The sequence below is a fragment of the Lissotriton vulgaris genome, chromosome 1_1 (assembly GCF_964263255.1).
Source record: "Lissotriton vulgaris chromosome 1_1, aLisVul1.2, whole genome shotgun sequence".
In the NCBI taxonomy this organism is placed as follows: Eukaryota; Metazoa; Chordata; class Amphibia; order Caudata; family Salamandridae; genus Lissotriton; species Lissotriton vulgaris.
Genome location: NC_141685.1, coordinates 1487867381 through 1487886674, shown reverse-complemented (window position 1 = coordinate 1487886674; position 19294 = coordinate 1487867381). Strand labels below are relative to the sequence as shown.

General features: G+C 49.1%; 1 protein-coding gene across 1 annotated transcript in view; it reads left to right on the top strand.

Annotated features, from left to right (window-relative positions):
* Positions 1–19294, top strand: part of GSAP (gamma-secretase activating protein) — a 764805-nt gene that overhangs the window by 512676 nt on the left and 232835 nt on the right. The window contains exon 19 of the mRNA XM_086967359.1: positions 40–93. Within this exon, the coding sequence (XP_086823485.1) occupies positions 40–93 (54 nt within the window). The remainder of the gene's footprint in view (positions 1–39; positions 94–19294) is intronic.

Here is a 19294-nt window from a genome sequence, read left to right as displayed (position 1 = left end):
TTTGAATAATTAAAATGAGCATTTTACCTGTGTCTGCAGATGGTTCCTGGTGTGATATGCAAAACGGACTTAATTATCTTACCAGTGTTACAGGTAAGCCATTGGAAATACAGGGGCTAGTGTGAACACACATATCTGTTATTGTAAATGCTATCATTAGTTGCCTTTCTGTATCAAGTGGCAATATTAATGTCTAGCCATAATCTCTCACTTGACTGCGTTATGAAATGTGCAATTTATAATTAGTAATCACTAAATATTGCTTTATACTAACAGGGCGGGGTAGACTGCTGTGAGGATCAGCAACTTGAGTCCTATAGGAAAATGATCACTCATGTACCAGGACAGCCACATCTTAGGAAACATGCATTGTGATGTGTGTGCTGTGTTTAACAATATTTCTAGCAGATGTCTGTCTTATTTTCATGTAAGCAATGGGCAGAATCATTGCTGATTTACCTTCATAGCGCATAAAAGGTCAGTAATAAATATGTCCACACATTTTGCGCTGGTACCTACGATTCCATTTATTTTAGTGAGCTCTAACTATTCACATAACATATGACTGTCTAATTTTGAAGGACAGAACGATTTCAGATCTGCTTTGATATGTCTTTTGACAAATACCCAATTGTGATTGTAGCTGTTTTCTGAAGGTGAGGCTTTGCTTGTATGCATATCTGTGAAGTGTTTAATTTATAAGTGCAGTATAGGTCCATGTGTAACTATGTTTTAATCAACAGTTGGTATTTCCCTTTATATCTTGGATGTACAGGGTTCATATTTAATCAGGTCACAGATACTCATAAGTCTTGAAGGAGTTTTAACATCATAGTTCGCTTTTCAAATTAACTGAATATTCAATTCCTTAGTGAAATCTACTAAAATGGCAGTTGTTATTTTCGCATGCTGTTAAATCGGGTACATCATTACATTGCAGTAAGGATATCAGGAGTATCTTTACATCGCACTGAGTTGCTGTATTACAACTGGAGTATCTTTTTTTGCAGGTGAGTTTGTAAGAATTATTTCTAGTCCCTGCACACACACAAACATATTCACACACACATGTGTTTTAATTCCAAAACTGAATCGAGTTATTTAAAGGTATTTGTTTTGTAATTTCTTTAATAAAATAACCCCACTTAAAAATGTAATTTAAATTAATTTAATTGTAATTCTTACTTTATGTATTTTATTTAATATAAATTAATTTTACTTTGCCCATCCCAGCACTCATTAAAACAAAAACCTTACTACCCAAAAAGAATACCCATCCATACTGGAACCTTAACAACTCCTTACTACCTTATAGACTAAACATCCCTCAGCCATTGAAATCCCTATACTCTACCTTTCCCTGTACAGTTATAAACTCATTACTACCCTTGTATACTAACTGTCCCTGAACTCTAAAAAGGTTTATTTCCCTATACGCTATCCATCCCAAAATTCTGAAAAAATAATCCTAAAAAAAGTTCCTAGTTTTGATATGTTCGCCAATATTATAAGTAACTTTCTTTTCTCTGTTTTGATGCTCTTGATGTGCACTTTCACATTTAGACTGGCCCACAGATTTTTCAAACAGTTGGTATGGTGCTTCTCAGTTAATTGAAGTGTAGGTCTTTTATAAAAACAAAAGTCTTTGTGCACCCTGCTCCACTAATAGTGCCATGCTACTTGTTATGAATTTTCTTTCGCTGTGCTGAAATCACCAGTTACCCTTCATGCATTCTCCCAATACTAATCCAGCTTTGTGTGCTTCAAAATATGAGCACAAAAGATAAAATCCATAGCGCAGTTCTGTTACCAAACATCTTTAGCAATTTCTAAACATCTATATACAAATACAGATTTGATGGGATCACAAGTGTTGTAAAAGTTATTCATTTTGCATAGCATTGAATATTTATTGCAGTAGTCTCATTATACAGAGATTTCTTCTCCCTTCATTGTTCAATTTTTTCAGAGAGCCCTAAGAACAAGTAGATTCAAAAGCATTTTTTTGAGATCAGGTTAAAATGGTATGACATAGGTCCTTTCATAAAGTGTGCATGCAGTTTGTCTTGTGCTTTTAGTAAGAAAACTGTGCACAATTAATCATGGATGTCATAACGTAAAACACCTTCAGCTTTCATAAATCATCACTTAGTTATCCTAAAACCAAGTGACATTTTACAGTGTTTTCTTGTCCAGCAGAGAATATATGGTGCTAAAAAGGGAAATTAAAAGAAGTTGTCATTTATCGTTTGCGATTCCTCTAAAAAGGTTTGTCTCTGTTTGCACATATCCTATAAAGAAATTTGGAATACCTCTTCTCCCTACGTAGCGCAGACACAGAGACTCTTAAGGTACAAATATGAGATGATAGCCAAACAAGCACATTTAAAAATGTCTGCACAATGGCATTGAAAGGTGGAGTCTCAGCACTCAAAGTGGAATTGCTATGGGGTCTGCCTTTAACACAAAAGCCGTTTAAATGTCTTCTTAACAAACCTGTTCCAAACCTGTTGATTACAGACATAGAGTAGTCACCCGGAGGGTCTCAAGGTGCTTGGGGAGGGGGAAGGTCCGCTACTGCTCGAACAGCCAGGTCTTGAGCTACTTCCTAAAGGTGAGGTGGTCCTGGGTCTGGCGGAGGTGGGTCGGGAGGGAGTTCCACATCTTGGCGGCCAGGTAGGAGAAGGACCTTCCTCCTATGGTGGCTCTTCGGATGCGGGGGACGGCGGCGAGGGCGTGGTTGGTCGAACGGAGCTGGCGTGTGGGAGTGTAGAAGCTGAGTCAGTTGTTGAGGTATCTTGGGCCTTGGTTGTGTAGGGCTTTGTGTGCGTGGGTGAGGAGTCGGAACGTGATTCTCTTGTTGACCGGGAGCCAGTGCAGGTCTCTCAGGTGTCCGGAGATGTGGCTGTGTCGGGGGATGTCGAGGATGAGTCTAGCCGAGGCGTTCTGGATCCGCTGGAGTCTCTTCTGGAGTTTGGCAGTGGTTCCGGCGTAGAGGGAGTTGCCGTAGTCCAGTCGGCTGGTGACGAGGGCCTGGGTGACCGTCTTCCTGGTCTCGGTGGGGATCCACCGGAAGATCTTACGTTGCATGCGCAGGATGTTGAAGCATGATGGGGAGACGGCGTTGACTTGTCTGGTCATGGAGAGGGAGGAGTCCAGGATGAAGCCCAGGTTGCATGCGTGGTCCGTTGGTTTGGGTGCGCTGCCCAGGGCAGGGGGCAACCAGGAGTCGTCCCAGGCGGAGGGTGATGATCTCAGCATGAGGACTTCCGTCTTATCTGAGTTCAGTTTCAGGCGGCTGTTCATCATCCACTCGGCTACATCTTTCATCCTTTCGTGTAGGTTGGGTCTGGCGGTGGCGCGGTCGTTGGTGAGGGAGAGGATCAGCTGGGTGTCGTCGGTGTAAGAGATGATGTTGAGGTTGTGTTGGCGCGTGATGGCCGCGAGGGGGCTCATGTAGACATTGAAGAGGGTGGGGCTGAGCGAGGAGCCTTGAGGAACGCCGCAGATGACTTCGGTGGCTTCTGATCTGAAAGGGGGGAGGCGGACTCTCTGTGTCCTTCCTGCGGGGAAGGAGATGATCCATTCTAGCGCCTTCTCTTGGATTCCGACGTTGCTGAGGCGCTGTACTAGGGTGCGATGGCAGACAGTGTTGAATGCCGCGGAGAGGTCCAGGAGGATGAGGGCCGCAGTCTCCCCGTTGTCGAGCAGGGCTCGGATGTCATCGGTGGCTGCGATGAGGGCGGTCTCGGTGCTGTGGTTGGCCCGGAAGCCAGACTGCGAGAGGTCGAGGGATCCGTTCGTCTCGAGGAAGGCGGGCAGCTGCTTGTTGACGGTCTTCTCGATGACTTTGGCCGGAAACGGGAGGTGCGAGATGGGGCGGTAGTTCTTGAGGTCGGTGGGGTCTGCTGATGGTTTCTTCAGTAGAGCGCTGAGTTTGGCGGGCTTCCAGCTCTCCGGGAAGCTAGCGGTGTCGAAGGAGGTGTTGATGATGTCCCGCAGGTAGGGTGCGATGACGGCGTCGGCCTTGTTGAAGACGTGGTGGGGCAGGGGTCGGTTGGAGATCCGGAGTGGATGGAGTTCATCGTGCGTTGCGTTTCTTCGGTGTTGATCGGGGTCCAGGCGCGGAGGGTGGTGGTGGGAGGTGCCGGTGCGGTCGTGGGGTGCGTTGGCTGTGTGCTGAAGCTGTTGTGTATGTCTGCGATCTTGTTGTGGAAGTAGGTGGCGAGGGAGTTGCAGAGGTCTTGTGATGGGGTGATGTTGTTGTTTCCGGCGTTGGGGTTGGAGAGCTCTTTGACGATGTTGAAGAGTTCCTTGCTGTTGTGTGCATTGTTGTCCAGTCGTTCCTTGACCCTTGGCCCAAAAGTACCTAAATGGCAGATAATTCCAAACGCTACAATAAAATAAGGCTGCTGCAGCTCCACTTTAGCAATATACCAACCTTGGAGCACCGACCAAAGTGACTCCCAAAACACCTGCCAAGGTTGCATCGTCTACACAAGAACCTGGAGGAATAATTATCCCACTTCCTGGTGTGGGATGCGGCAGGGCCTGCTCTAAGCCTCCATTTTAGTTTCACGTTTTTAGCTAGACATTATTTTTTAATGATGAATTTTTAAATGCTTTGTGCTTACACAATAATATATTGAGAAATCATTATACATGCAGTTAATTTCTTAACCAGCACTATTATAAAGCTATTCATACATTTTGTAAAGTTTAGGCACATAGACTGCTATGCCCTTTTATTTGGTTGTCTGGTTGGAGACAGCTTTTCGGCTCAAGACTAACCATTGAATCAGCTCTTCACCTTTGACACAGTACGATTGAAATAGTGCTTTCATTATTTAAATGGCCTCCGTGTTACAATCACCAGAGGAGCACTTCTGCTCGGATTGTCCTGGAACACGACGCACTGTGACTGAGATGCATACCTGCTGACTCTGACTTGTATCCTACAAAGTACGATAGCCTGCTCTTTTTATACAAGAATACAACTGTTTCAATAAATGTTTGAAAATCCAATTCATATATTTCTTGCATTTACCTTAGGCAGGCAAAAGTAAACAACGAAAGGGTAAGATCTGTTTCCACGTTTTCCTTGGAAAGTAAAAAAGTGGTCATGTTCAAGGTTTCTGATGCAATTTGGTACCCAGGGGTCTGGGTTCAGATGGGGCACTGTGAGTTAACTCAACCAGGCCAACATTCTCTGATGATATGTGTGACTGAGTCCCCATATTCTGAAGCTTATGTTTTCCAGATACATAGTCCTACTTATGCACTTGCACTTTTTTATTTAACAATGGTCTCTTTTGGCTTCACAATATCCGTTCTGAGTCAGAACATATCAACATGCACTAATTTCTGCCTGAAAGGAAATAGCCACATTATTACGAGAGTCATTAAGTTTATGAACAGAGATGATAAACTTCTTGCTTTACAATTATTGCTAACGGAATCTGCCGAAAAGCTCCAGGAGGCAACTGTAAGCCAGTAGCAAAGGTACAAGCGACCAAATCCATCTCTCACTGCCTCCTGCTGTGTTTTATCAGGTAGCACATCATGCGCCTTTGTACTTTGCTCCTTTGTTGGATGGTTTTTGCTTCACTGCTTCGCTGAGATCTAATAAGACTGGCACCACTTAGTCAAAACTGCCTTTTAATGACTATTGCTTTTCGTCTCTTTAAAAAGCTGTAGTGAATGGTAGTTAGCGCGATGCAGGAGTAAAGGTACTAATGCCCCGCCATGCTCTAGTCATCTAGTGTACATGCTCGGACGCTAAACTCCCTCCTCATGCCCCATGGCTAATCGTACCTTTTGCGTCCCTAAAAGAGATCTTCTGTTAATTTACTTATCCTGCCTTTTAGCAATGCTTCTCGCTGATTGGTCTTCCACATACTTTTGCCCAATTGCATTTGTCATTTTTAAAATGTACTCGAAATTGATTTAATGTGTTTTTATTCATGGCTTTTTTTAACTGAAATAAACTATTCATTCATTCCATACATTAATAAAGAATCCTACCTCAACGGGGGGACGGAGCTTGCCGGCAACCGTAATGTCCGCTTGAGCCCACAGCTCCGGCAACACGTTTCAAAGATCCTTCATTATCCTGCACCTAAGTGAGACCGCGACTGCACCCTGCCCTCCCCCGAGCACCCGCTCCGATTGGGAACCTGCGGAGCCCGCTTTGCCGAGTCACGGCGAGCCTAAAGACGGGAAAAAAAGGCGGAGACCTGCAGCGAAACTGGAGGCCTGGGATCCTCGGACTGCAGCAGACAGCCAGTCCGGGGAGCGTAACGCGACGTGCAGGCAGCGACAGGCAAGGCGTGGCGGTCCGACCTGCGAGTCGGCCGGAATCCACAGAAGCCAGCAAGACGCTGCCGCCCAATGCCGCGGTGAGCAATAAGTGGGGCTACCTGGGGTCGTGCACGGCTCCCCCACCCGGAGACAGAACAGCAGTGAGAGAGGTAGTGCCGAGAGAAGAGACGCGGTAGATCGGGAGCCTGGAGTGAGCGCTGCTGGCGGAAACTGGACTGAGCCCAGCAGATCAGGAGGAGTGGATGTCTGAGGGATCCCCGAGGCGAGCACAGGTACAACGTTACAGGGGCAGCGGGGGCTGGTGGGCAGGAGCGGCCGCCCAGCGGAGCCACAGAAACAAAAGCATAGTGTGTGTCGAGATCGGCCCCCAGATCTGCACTGTTTATTGAACGCCGCAGAATCCCTCGAACTTAGAGTGTGCTGGAGCACCGTGGAGCCATAGGAACAGCACTGGGAGTAGGCAAACATCGAAATGAAGGCCTGAGAACTTTCGCGGAGGCTCGGAACCTGCAGCGGGTGCCCCCCCCCCCCCTCCTCCCCCCAGCGGCGGGACGGAGACGGACCAGCTGGAAGCCGATGGAGCGGCTGAGAAGACCTGTGGTGGAGCAGAACGACGGCGTGGGGAGTGCAGCGAGGTTGGCATTGATACTGTGGCATAGAGGCCCAAGCGGGGAGGGCACACCCACATACTTCACTCCGTGGCTGCAGAAAACAACGCAGTGGCGATCCACGCTTGAGAGTTCTGGGAATTTAAGTTGGTCATTGCGCACTGATCCCACGACACCGCACGCCAGAGGTTTACTGAGGAGCTGTAACCTTGAGCAGTTTAAACTGCGGCCGCCGAGAGCGGTACTAAGTCAAGCACAGAATACAGCGCCAAGAACAATCAGGCAAGATGGGAAAGGGTGATAAAACGCAGAGTAAGCTCCTCTTTTTGCTGAGACGTTTGCAGCAACAGGAATCGCCAGTGGCAGACAAGGCGACAGCGCGAATGGATGATGAGCAGGAGACGGGATCAGACATCAAGACACTCCTGCTATTGATGGAGAAAGGGTTGCAGACTAGCATATCCTCGCTGGGCACTAAAATAGATGCACTGACCTATAGGATGGATCGCATGGCAGAGCGCTTGGACAAGCACGCGGAAAGACTTGACATGACGGAGCAAAGGGTGACCGAGGTCGGAGAAGCCCAGACGGAACTGGACGTGGGGCATAAAAAGTTTCAGAAAGTTGCAAACCCTACAAGACAAGACGGAGACTTTGGAAGCCTGTTCACGACGCTGTAACCTTCACATTACAGGATTGCCGGAGACCACCTCAACAGGACCTATGGAAACATTTGTGGAACGACTGCTTACTACCTTGCTGGGAGAAGGGGTATTTTAGGCAATGTCTGTGGTGGAGAGGGCGAATCGCACGCTGGGACCTCGCCCGCGTCCGGGCACTCTCTCCCCCCCCCCCCCCCCCCCCCCCCCCCTATAATAGCGAAACTCCTCAATTATCGGGATAGGGACACGGCTCTGCGGTTAGCAATGTCCCAAACGTCTCTGCAGTTGGAGGCTTCGGCCATTTCATTGTATCCAGACTTCACTTCACCGCCAGGGTACAGGAGGCGCGCAAACACTTCATACCATGCAAGAAGCGGCTCAATGATCTAGGCCTAGACTATGCAATGCTGTACCCGGCGAAACTCAGGGTCAATCGGCAGGGTCAATCGCACATTTTCACGGACACGAATGCCTTGCAGAGAGCACTGAAGAACTGGGCAAGAGATCAGTCTAACAGAGTCGACAACTCCACTGGAGAGGGAGAAAGCTTGAGCCGCCTAGACGAACAGGAATGATGGTGATGGACAAAAGTGCGGTAGGGTTGTATGACGATCCATCGCACTTAATTGCATCGCAGTAATTTACATCGCCGCCACTACATCGCAATTGCAGTCACATCGGCCATTTTACCATCGCACGATGTTGCATCGCAAATGCGGCCATGCAATAGTATCGCGTGTCACATCGGCGACCTTACATCGCGCGACATGACAACGCGATGGTTTAGCCCGCACATTCAAATTCGTTATAGCCAATGGGTTGTTCGGGGGGTGGGGGGTATATATTCAATATGCATGGTATTCTGTAGCAACAGTTTTATTTAGCACCCAAGAAGGGTGATCGGGAGCACCCAGCCAATTCTAAACATACAAGACGCAGGTTACATGAGTCCACGGCGTCCACAGCCCTCCTATAAGTCTGCTGAGGGGCTAATACTTGCATCTACTGCCTGCAGAGAACAGCCTACTGCTTCCCCACTCCTTCTTGCACTCAAATAATATCCGAGATGCACGTCCTTCTCTGAATGTACACCGCTGTGGTATTTACATTTCTCCTCCCCTCTCATATCGCCGCTGTCTGCCTTTAATGTATGTTTACCTCTGGGACATTTGAATGTCTATCGTATATCATTTGCCCTCTCATCTGTTCCAGTAGTTAACCCGTGGCATTTAACTTCTCTCCCATACCTCCCCATCCTAAGATGCTTCTGTGTAAAGTAAAGGGATGCCTCCTCCCCCCCACCCCCCTTCCCCAGCACCCACCCCCTTCACCCCTAAAACTCAAACATAATAAAATGGTTCCAGCGCTGGGTGCTCTGGCAGCAGGTGGGCGGAGGGAGTGCTGGTAAAGAGAGGCTTCTTTGTGGCCAGGCTGGCAGCTGGCAGGTGAGTGAATACATTGACTGACAGCCTCTGGAATCAGCGAGGGAAGGGAAGACGGCCGATGACAGCCACAGAAGGAGGAAGTGTGTGGGGGGGGGGGGGGGAGAGATACTGGGGTGGGACAGACTAACAGACATTGAGAGAGGTAGGTGACACCGGACAGACGCTGGGGAGGGGCACGGGCTGGCAGACACCGGGAGAGTGGCATGGCACTGTGGCAGACCACTCTGCAGGCATGCTCAGGCGGTGGGGGTGAGGTTGACAGACGGGGACACATGGGCGAGCTGACAGGTGGAGAGAAATGAAACAGAAGCAGGGGTGGTGGAGAGAAAATTGAGCTGTCAGGAGTCCTACGGCAAAGACTAACAATGTCACACGGAGGAGGGAGGGGTGTCAGGCCTCCCCAGGGGAAGCGGGGAGTGGAGGGAGACAGAGTAGGGGGAGTATCTCCCCCCCCCCCCCTACGTATAACTCCAATGAGTTTCTGCTGCGCATAGTTCACGAATGCTGGTTGAATACGTTAATATTTAATTAAATAAACACAATTCTAATTAATAAAATAATGCACATAGTTCACGATGTATCCAATTCTGCTGCTTGTTTAATTTCATTTCTCCTTGAATACGCTTGTTTAATTAAATAAACACAATTCTCCTTTTCATTTTTGCTTGAATACGCAATTCTGCTTTTCATGCTTAAACACAATTCTGCTGCTTGTTTAATACGCTTGTTTATAGCAATCGTTAACGCGGTGCTCATAGTTCACAATGTATCCATTGAATTGTGCAACACGATGTAATAGTTCACAATGTACATGTTATTGCGATGTACTTGCATGCGCCCTGAAGACGGGCGCGATGTAATAGTCGCGTTGCAATGGCAGCGCGATGCGATATATCCGTTGTAACTGGATGCGGTAGGGCTCGCCGGTGGCGATGGTTCTCCCACATTGTTGATTTCCCCCCCCCCCCCCCCCCCCCCCCTGCTCTATAATACACGGGATGGAGGGGGGGGATAAGGGACCTTGAGCCTTAGTTGCGACCTAGCTGATGTCATAATGTTTTCTATAAGAAAGCCTGAGCTTTGTGCTAGGGTGTGAGGGGGGGGGGGGGGGGGGGGGATGGGTGGGGACATATGATTGATTGTCACACGCCTAATATCAACACTCATACGGTGCATGACATACGGCGTGGCGGGGCGGGGGGTGTGGCATGAGAGATATGTGTAATGCCGGATCGCTAAAGCAGACAGGCGACCTCGGCCCCAGCGCGCAACGCACCTCTGGGTTTTTCATGTTCCAATTGGGAGTTCGGGAGAACGGGATGAGGGGTGGGATGGGGTTCGGCCAGGCCAGGTTGGGGTAGGTCAGCTGTGGGAGGGAGGAAGGGAGGGGCACTGGTTCCACGACACACATAGTCGGAGGGGGGAAGAACTTGGGAGTTGTGTTGCACATTCTGCCTGACCACACTGCCTACACTAGACTTGAACTAACTGCTGACACTAGCCCAACGAGATACTCGCAGAGATGACTAGAGCAAACCAAGAGACTGTTAGCGGGGAGGCTGAGATGTTTAGGGCCCTCACATGGAAAGTGCGGGGTTTGAATGACCACCGTAAGCTCAGAAAGGTTTTAAATTACTTGCAGCGTCAGAGAGTGGACTTAGCACTCCTACAGGAAACGCACCGTCCGCTTACTAGTAGAATGCTCCTCAGTAGAGGCCTGGTGGGCAACACTACAGCAGCTGGGTTTACAACGCACTCCAGGGGAGTACTGACCTGGATTAACCCCAAATCGAAATTAACATTATCCTTAGTGCCAGCGGGCCCAGAAGGCCGTTTTTTGATATCACGGTGCACTGGGAAGGGATGTGATCTTATAGTAGTCAATGTCTACGGCCCCAACTACGACTCACCAGACTTTCACAGCACCCTAGCACGGATATGCCGCGCATTTTCTGTAGCACAAATGCTTTGGGGGGGGGGACCTAAACTTAGCGTTAGACCCGGCATTGGACATGTCTGCAAGCCCATCGCGCCGGCCATCTGCAGCCGCGTTAACGATACAAACAGAGCTATTAACACTAGATTTAGTTGATGTATGGAGAAGCAGGCACACAACAATGGGGGGTTTCACACATTATTTAGCCTACCATGATATCTACACTAGAATCGACTACTGGCTAGTATCGTCCTCAACAACAAGGCACATCAAAGCCTGCGAAGTTCTCACGCGTACCCTCTTGGATCACTCACCTGTGCTACTGGTGCTGGAGTCCCCATTGAAGAGGATACCGCCATTTACATGGCGCTTCCCTCCGTACTCATTGCTGGAAGAGCAATTTCGGGGAGAACTCGCTGAAGAGATAGACACATTTTTCGAAACCAACATAGGGTCAGTAGACAGTTTTCAAACAGTATGGGAGACATTCAAAGTCTACATACGGGGCATAGCCATGTCCAAGCACTCAAGTGTTATCAAATCTATCCGCCAAAGGTTGCTGTACTTATAAAAATACAGTTAGCTGAATTAGAAAGACAACAGCAGAGCGGCCCAGACGCAACCGTGACAGAGGACATAAAAAGGCTCATAGCAGAATATAATGAGGAGGCGGATAAGGAAGTCCAACACATGGGGAAGTATGCGACAGCCCGGACGTACGGAGAGGGGGAACGACCCAGCTCCCTCCTCGCCAGAATACTGAAAGGCACCAGAAGCAGACTGCATATCTCTGAGCTAAAAACGGCTTCTGGAGAAATAGTCACGGACGAGGCTGAGATAGCAGGCGAGTTCAGGAATTATTACTCTGAACTTTACTCCACTAGATTCGAAAGTGTCGCGGATGACATGGAGGACTACCTGGGCCATATACAATTGCCTATGCTTACGAACAAACACCGGGAGTTTTTAATGCTGCCTATAACTAAAGATGAAATATCTGAGGCACTGGCAAGTATGCGTTCCGGTAGTGCCCCCGGGGCGGATGGGCTCACGGTGGGCTTCTACAAAGCGTTTCAGGACAAATGAATCCCTCACTTGTCCACACTCTTTGACGACGTTTGCGTGGAGGGCAGTATGCCACAATCTATGAGGGAAGCGTTGATAGTAACCATACTCAAACCGGGCAAGCCTTCGCATGAATGTGGCTCGTAGAGGCCATCATCGTTACTAAACGTAGATGCCAAGCTGTATGCAAAGGTTTTGGCGACACGGCTAGCGCTACTAGCCCTGAGTTGGTAGCTCCGATACAAAACGGGTTTATCCCTAACAGAAAACTCACCTATAATATCCGAACAGCGCTAGGCACTATACAACATATACGACAGGACACGAAGGCCATAGCCGTTTTTCTTGACATGGAGAAGGCCTTCGACTCTGTGGAATGGCCATTCATGGTCCGAGTATTGCGGAGGCTGGAGCTGGGCGAGCTGTTTCTGCAAATGATAGGGGCATTATACCACCAACCAGCGGCTAGACTTTGCATAGGGGACAGGGTCACTGACACATTCAAGATAAGCAGAGGCACCACGCAGGGCTGTCCGCTCTCGTCGCTGCTTTATGCGCTAGTAGCTGAACCGCTGGCATGTCCTCTTAGAGAGTATCATGGCAACGAAGGTATAAACTTCCCAACATATAAAATAGTAATTTCAACATACGCAGATGACACATTGCTCTACGTCCGCGACCCGGAGGCTAACCTCACATCGGTATTGAGAGAGGTGGTGCGCTTTGGTTCACTCTCTGGCCTTAGGATCAACTGGACGAAATCGGTGGCTTTCCCCTTGACCCCAGCGGCAGGTCACTTTGACATGGAATACCCGCTGCAATGGTCGGTGGAACCGGTTCGGTACCTAGGAGTTAAGCTCCACACTAATTCGGAAATTCTGCTGAGAGAGAACTATGGTGTGGCGTACAGCAAACTGGAGGATGATGTGGAGGCGTGGTGCAGGCTGCCTTTGTCCTTGTTGGGACGCATAGCCATCATGAAAATGGTAGTACTGCCCAGATTCTTATTTCTGTTTAATGCCATTTCTATGGTGCTATCTAAGGTCTTTCTCAAAACTCTGACACAGCTTTTGATCAAGCTAGCGTGGGGAGGCAAACAACCCAGGGAAAAATGGACCCAACTCACGCTCCTGTACGAGATGGGTGGATTGGGCCCCCCGGACATGGAGCTGTACTACAGAGTAGCACAAGCAGCCCACTTACACACATGGATTCACGGGTGTGCGCAAATCCCCCATGTGCGCATGGAGCGACTATTTGCAGATCCAACTCCGCTCCCAGCTACGATATTTAAACCGGTGGACCGCAGAACGGGCAAATTAGACTTGATTACTGCCATAAACCATGCATGGCACTCGCTAATGCAGGCACGGGACAGCGTCTTACTGTACTCCCCTATTATGCCTATTGAATGGACGCTAAGGCTAGCACCATTAGCAGAGAAAGGGGTTGTCCAAGCACTACGCAAGGTGGGCATCACGAGCACAGGAGGCTTATTTACGAACGGCAAAGTGAAGACGTGGGAGCAGGTGGCCCCAGAGGGCAGCGAGGCTTCTTTACTCCTCCGATTTCAATATCATAGGATTTGCAGCGCACTGCTGGAACTTCTCGGCCCAGATTTGGCGCAACCGCCGGAGATACCAGAACTCACTTATGTCCTCAAAACAGTCTCTCCCCGAAAACTAATCACGAAGTTGTACAGAATAGCCATGGCGCATAGAGATCAACAATACATGAAAGCTAGGGCGACCTGGCAAAGGGAACTGCAGATAACGATAGACGACGGCATGTGTCGATACTGCTGTGCAAGTACTAGAAAATTGTCTCTGAATGGTAGGCATAGGCTTATTCATTTCAAATACCTCCAAAGAGTGTATTATACCCCGGAGAGACTTCATCGGTATGGCCTTCGGCAATCGGCTGAATGCGAACAGTGCTCTGAGACAGTCGCGGACTTTATGCACCTGGCGTGGTGGTGCCTGGGAATTCAAAGATTCTGGGATAGCATATTCGCTGAGATGAGCACGATTCTAGAGCTGGGATTGACTGCCGATCCGGCACTGGCACTACTAGGCCACTCCAGAGGACTGCCGGTTGCAGTAAGACGTTTGGCAGATATGGGCATGCTAATAGCTAGACGGGTGGTAGCTATGTGCTGGATGAGAGGGCCCCTCCCAACGGCCAAGAGATGGGCATATGACATGTTTTACTGCTGCACGCAGTCTGAATGTTATAGTGAGCTACTGCCTCCCACAAGTCGCCCGAAGAACTTTTGGGGCGTGTATCAGACGCATCTGAGTACTAGGGATACAGAGGAGGATGCAAATGAGGAGGGGATTGAGGGAAGCACTCTGCCAGACGCGAATGACTCAGCGAGAGGCATCTAAGAAGCACACCACACAGACACCACTGCTGGGCGTAGACATAGGCCCAGACATGCAGCGGAGGGGCGGAGTCGGGTGGACAGCAGGGAGATCACATAACAACACATGGCTGAACCCACAGGAGTCTACATCTAGCAGGCAAGCAGAACAGCAGGATTCTATTGTCCCACACAATAGGACGGGTAACTTACACAGTAACAGAACACCACAACATGGGCAGGGTATAATGGCAGGGTGTTGATAATGACAAGGAAGGACAGGGGGGGTGTGGGGTGGGCACAATGAGAAGGGGGTGGGGGGAGTTCAGGGTTTGTTTAGTTGGGTGCAGTCCTAGACTGAAGGGGTCATACACACAAGCTGGATCCCATTAGGATACCTCATAGAGGGAAGTGGTAGGGTCTAATTGCTCACAGGGGCTAGGCAGACAGGGAGTACCGGGGTCACTCGACTCTGATGGTCGCGATTGAATATTCTGTGTGCGACACGCCGCCGGGCCCCTGGGATGTCGGCTATTTGGCTGTATACACTGAGACTGAACGTGCAATTGACCTAATGTTGCTATGCTGCCGGCCTCTAGGTGGTAGGCTACGAGCCGTGTATGACACTAATGTGAATAATAAAGGTTTTTGAAAAAAAAAAATCCTACCTCAAGACTGTTAAGACATTACAGCTATCCCCAGCTATAGTGCATAACCTGGATCGGGTTCAGAAGGCCTCTCTTTGTCTTGGTTCCATGTTCCATTGGGCCTTCCACAAGTGTGGCGTTTCTTTAGAGTGTTGCTCTTGTCCACTTCTGAGTCAAGTGTAAGTGCTTTGTAACTGTGCCACAAGTCTGGTTGAAGTTCCACCAGATGATCTGTAAATATAGTTCGCTCCTTGTAGTGATGCTTGCACTGGTAGTCCATAGTCCATACCCTCCTCATGTTTCCAGAACTGCCAACCTATAAGAATACTTTAAACTATTGGAGTGTACATGGGTGTGGCCTTGGCAAGTGGGCAGGGCAATGACGAGTGGAGATTTGGATCTCCTTCGCTGCCCAAACAGTAACTACCTTATCCCACAGCAATAAGAAACTCCTCTAACGCCACCTCGCATGTCCTGGGGAAGGTTTAATTGGTTTCAAACTATGTAGAGTGTTCACAACTAAGCTGGAAACCCCTTCTCTGCAAACCTGTGATTGTGTCTCATTACTGTTTGACAGTGTGATGAGGCTTGAAACCATGTGGCCGCGATGACACCATTAGATTTGCCATTGTTGTCTTTTCAGATTACCCGCTTCAACACTGTCTGTCTCAGTGGTGTCTGTCAGTCTACACAGTGTGTGGCTTAGAATCCAGAAACTTGAGTCTGGTCGGTTTCATCTTTGGTGGGATAGCACGTACACCTGGACCCTTTGTGAACTGGACAAAATGACCATCTTATCAGTCTTGGGAAAGGGTTACAAGTGTGTGAAATTCCCATAATTAGACATTTGGGGAAAATTATGCTAATTGCAAATTTTTAATTTAGTTCTATATTCTAGAGTGAAATGCCTCTTCTCGTCCATTGCAGCGAACAGCTACTCGTGTTCTGGATTTTCTTGTTGTGTCCTGCACTACATTTTGGTGTAATTTCAGAAATTTTACATAACAAGAGGAATGTGAAATTCCTAAAAATACATTCCTACTGTTTGTGACTTGTACTTTTTCAAAATGTAGGGGCTCATTCCGATGTCGGTCGGACAAGCGTCTGACCGAAATCGCAGTGGAAGTGAAAGCGCCTGACTAGCAGTCAGCGGTTCCACTCCCGGTATTCCAATGCGACAGTCAGCACAGCGGTCGGAAATATGCCTTATCCAATTGCAGCTTGTGGCGCAGCCTGAAAAAAGGCTGCAGCACAAGCTGCAATTGATAAAAACATTTTTTGCACATCCATGCACCTTGTGCCAGGCTCCACCTAGTGTCTGGCGCACTGCGCATAGATATGTGGGGGTACCACATGTGCCCCACAGACCCCATAGTAAAGGACCAGGGGGGACCCAGTCCCTGCTAGAGGCCCCTAAAGTACTTTTTCTGTCTGCCATTTCATAGTGATTCGAACGCCATGAAAAAGGCCATAATCCCTATGGCGGTGCCTGAGCAGGCACCGCCCCTATTGTAAGGATTACTGTCCATCTGCTGCACCAAAGGTCTCCTTGAGCCTGTCGGAAAAGCAGTGGTCAGTCCCCCCGCCCAATGCCTCCGACCGGTGGATCAGAATCCGGCGGTCAGACCGCTCATGTAGATGTCGATGTGCCTGCCACCGATGGCATGACAGTGGCGGGCCCACCGACATCGGAATAAGCACCGTATTGTACTGCCGGGCCTTATAACAGACAGCATTGATTTTGGAACGTGACGGAGAGCTGCCTTAAACAGCAAATATTTCTTTTTATGACAGCTTACAAATGCATGGTGTATTGTTTAAAAAGTAGATATCAAGGACTATTGAGTTATAACATTCTTTATGAGGAACTGCTTTGAACATGTGTAAGAACCGTTTATCAGTGGATATTTTTGTCTGGCGACTATAACTGTTATTTCATGTGTGTGCTGTCAAGTGTCACGCTGAAACGACTCCGTGCTTTGAACGTTCACCCCTGACAATTGCTGTGTTCAGGAGGTCATGAATTCGAGCCCAGCATGTCATACTTACCCTGACACCTTTCAGAAATGTGTAAATTGAATAGTTATACAGCACATTTGCTAAGGTCTAGCGGAAGGAGTAACCTGTGATATCCTCTATTGCTCCCCCTTTGTCTGCGGGTTGTATTACCACAGTGTCCAGGTCCGATAGCCATTTAGTGCATCTTGCTAGTCTTATGGAACATATGTAGATTCCTTTTGACAATCTATAAGCAGCAAATGTTATCTAAATATTGGTATGTTTTTACTATGCATGCGAGTGTATGACCTCGGGGAAGTGCCCCCCATCACGTCCAGATCATATACACAACCCTAAATGAGGGTACATCAGAACTATGTTTGGGTCTGTAAAGCTTGCATGCCCGCCGTTTGCATTGAAATATAGCCCATTCATCGCCTGGTGCATATCTAGATGTGTCTGAATTGCAGTATCCATGTGACTTGGGGTGCAATTGCAAAATTAAGTATCAATCATATCTATCTATCTATACTACTATAATAAAGGAAGAACTTTGAGGCGGGTAAACTCGGGAACCACAGCGCCAATCCACACACCTGATACACCGTTGTAATCGTCGGGGTGTGCAGATGGTTATAGGTTATATAAATAAAAAAAAATGTTATGTAAAATGTACATTAAAAAAAGTAGTCCCTCCGAAGTAGCGCCGGCCGCGACGTGCGTGCTCACGTCAGGAGCGCGGGGAGGAGCGGCGTCCAGGAGCGCAACGAGGAGTGGCGGACATGGCACGGGGGAGGAGCGGTGACGTGAGGAGCAGCGGACAGGCCGGAGGAGCGGTGACCAGCGGCGGTGAGGTGACAAGCAGTGGACAGGCGGGAGGAGCGGTGAGGTGACGAGCAGCGGACAGGTGGGAGGAGCGGTGACCAGCGGCAGTGAGGAGCGGCGGACCGGTAAACTGAGGGGCGCAGGGGAGGCGCGGCGGCTGAGGTAAGGGGACCCACGGACAATGTCGGGGCAGGCGGGGGTCGGGGCAGGCGGGGGCCGGGCGGGGGCCCGGGCTTCTGGACAATGTTGGGGCGGGCGGGGGTCGGGGAAGCCTGATTGCTCCCGGACAAGGTCCGGACGGGCTGCTAGTACTAATATAATAAAAAGAGATCCCAAACCTTTGAGGCGGGTAATCTCAGGAACCACAGCACCAATCGCAACACCCAATACAGCATTGGAAAGGACAGTTGCAGCATATGGACATAGGCTATAATGCTGCCCACCATATACATTAGAAACGTAAAAGAACCTTACCGGCAAAGTAGTCCCTTATGGGTGTGGGCGGGGCGCAGTAGGACGACAAAAAAAGCGTTCCTTTAACGTGTGTGTTGTGCTGGGGGCGTGTGCTGGGGGCATGAAGAAGGCCAATGGGCGCGGCATTTGCAATTGCGCGGCACCAAGGGGTGTGGCCAATGGGCGCAACAAACGACAACAATCGCGCGGCGCATCCCCCAAAAAAAAACGAGCCTTGAGGGCGTGTGGCAAACAAACATGTGCGTTGGGCCGGGGACGTGGCCAAGGCCAATGGGTGCAGCAATTGCGCGGGAGCAAGGGGCGTGGCCAATGGGCGCGGCAACGGCTGGGGCTTAGGCAGGGGCAGACGCGACTGATCGTGCCTGCGGGGACAATACTGCACAGTATCCTGCGCGCTGTCAGCCAGTCAACTCTCTGCATAAAGGACCGTTCCTGCGGGGACACTAACTGCAGCGTCTCCTGCGCGCTGTCACACACTCAACTCTCTGCATAAACAAATTGACACCAGGTCAACAACATCAACCAGGGCTTCAGCCGGGCTCAGGCGGCTGATGACGCGACTAAGCGCGCCTGCTGGGACACTAACCTTTGAACTGACTGCACTTTCCCACACGCGCATCTCCAGCGAGCGCTGTCACCCAGTCAACTCTCTGCATCAACGACTTTACACCACAAGCACAACATCAAACAAAACTGGAGCCGGGCCTCAAGCGGGGGATGATGCAATTCAGCGTGCCTGCGGGGGCACGAAATTTACAACTGAATGCACTTTCACACACACTTACCTACGGAAGTGGAGTACATACCATACACACTAGAGACATCTGCTAATACTTCTTACTCCGAGGTACACACAGTATCTGCACACACATGCCTAACTATTGTGACACTTCATGCTAAAAATGTTGTCTTCCGCGCTATTTTAAAATATATTTCCCTTGCCTATTACAC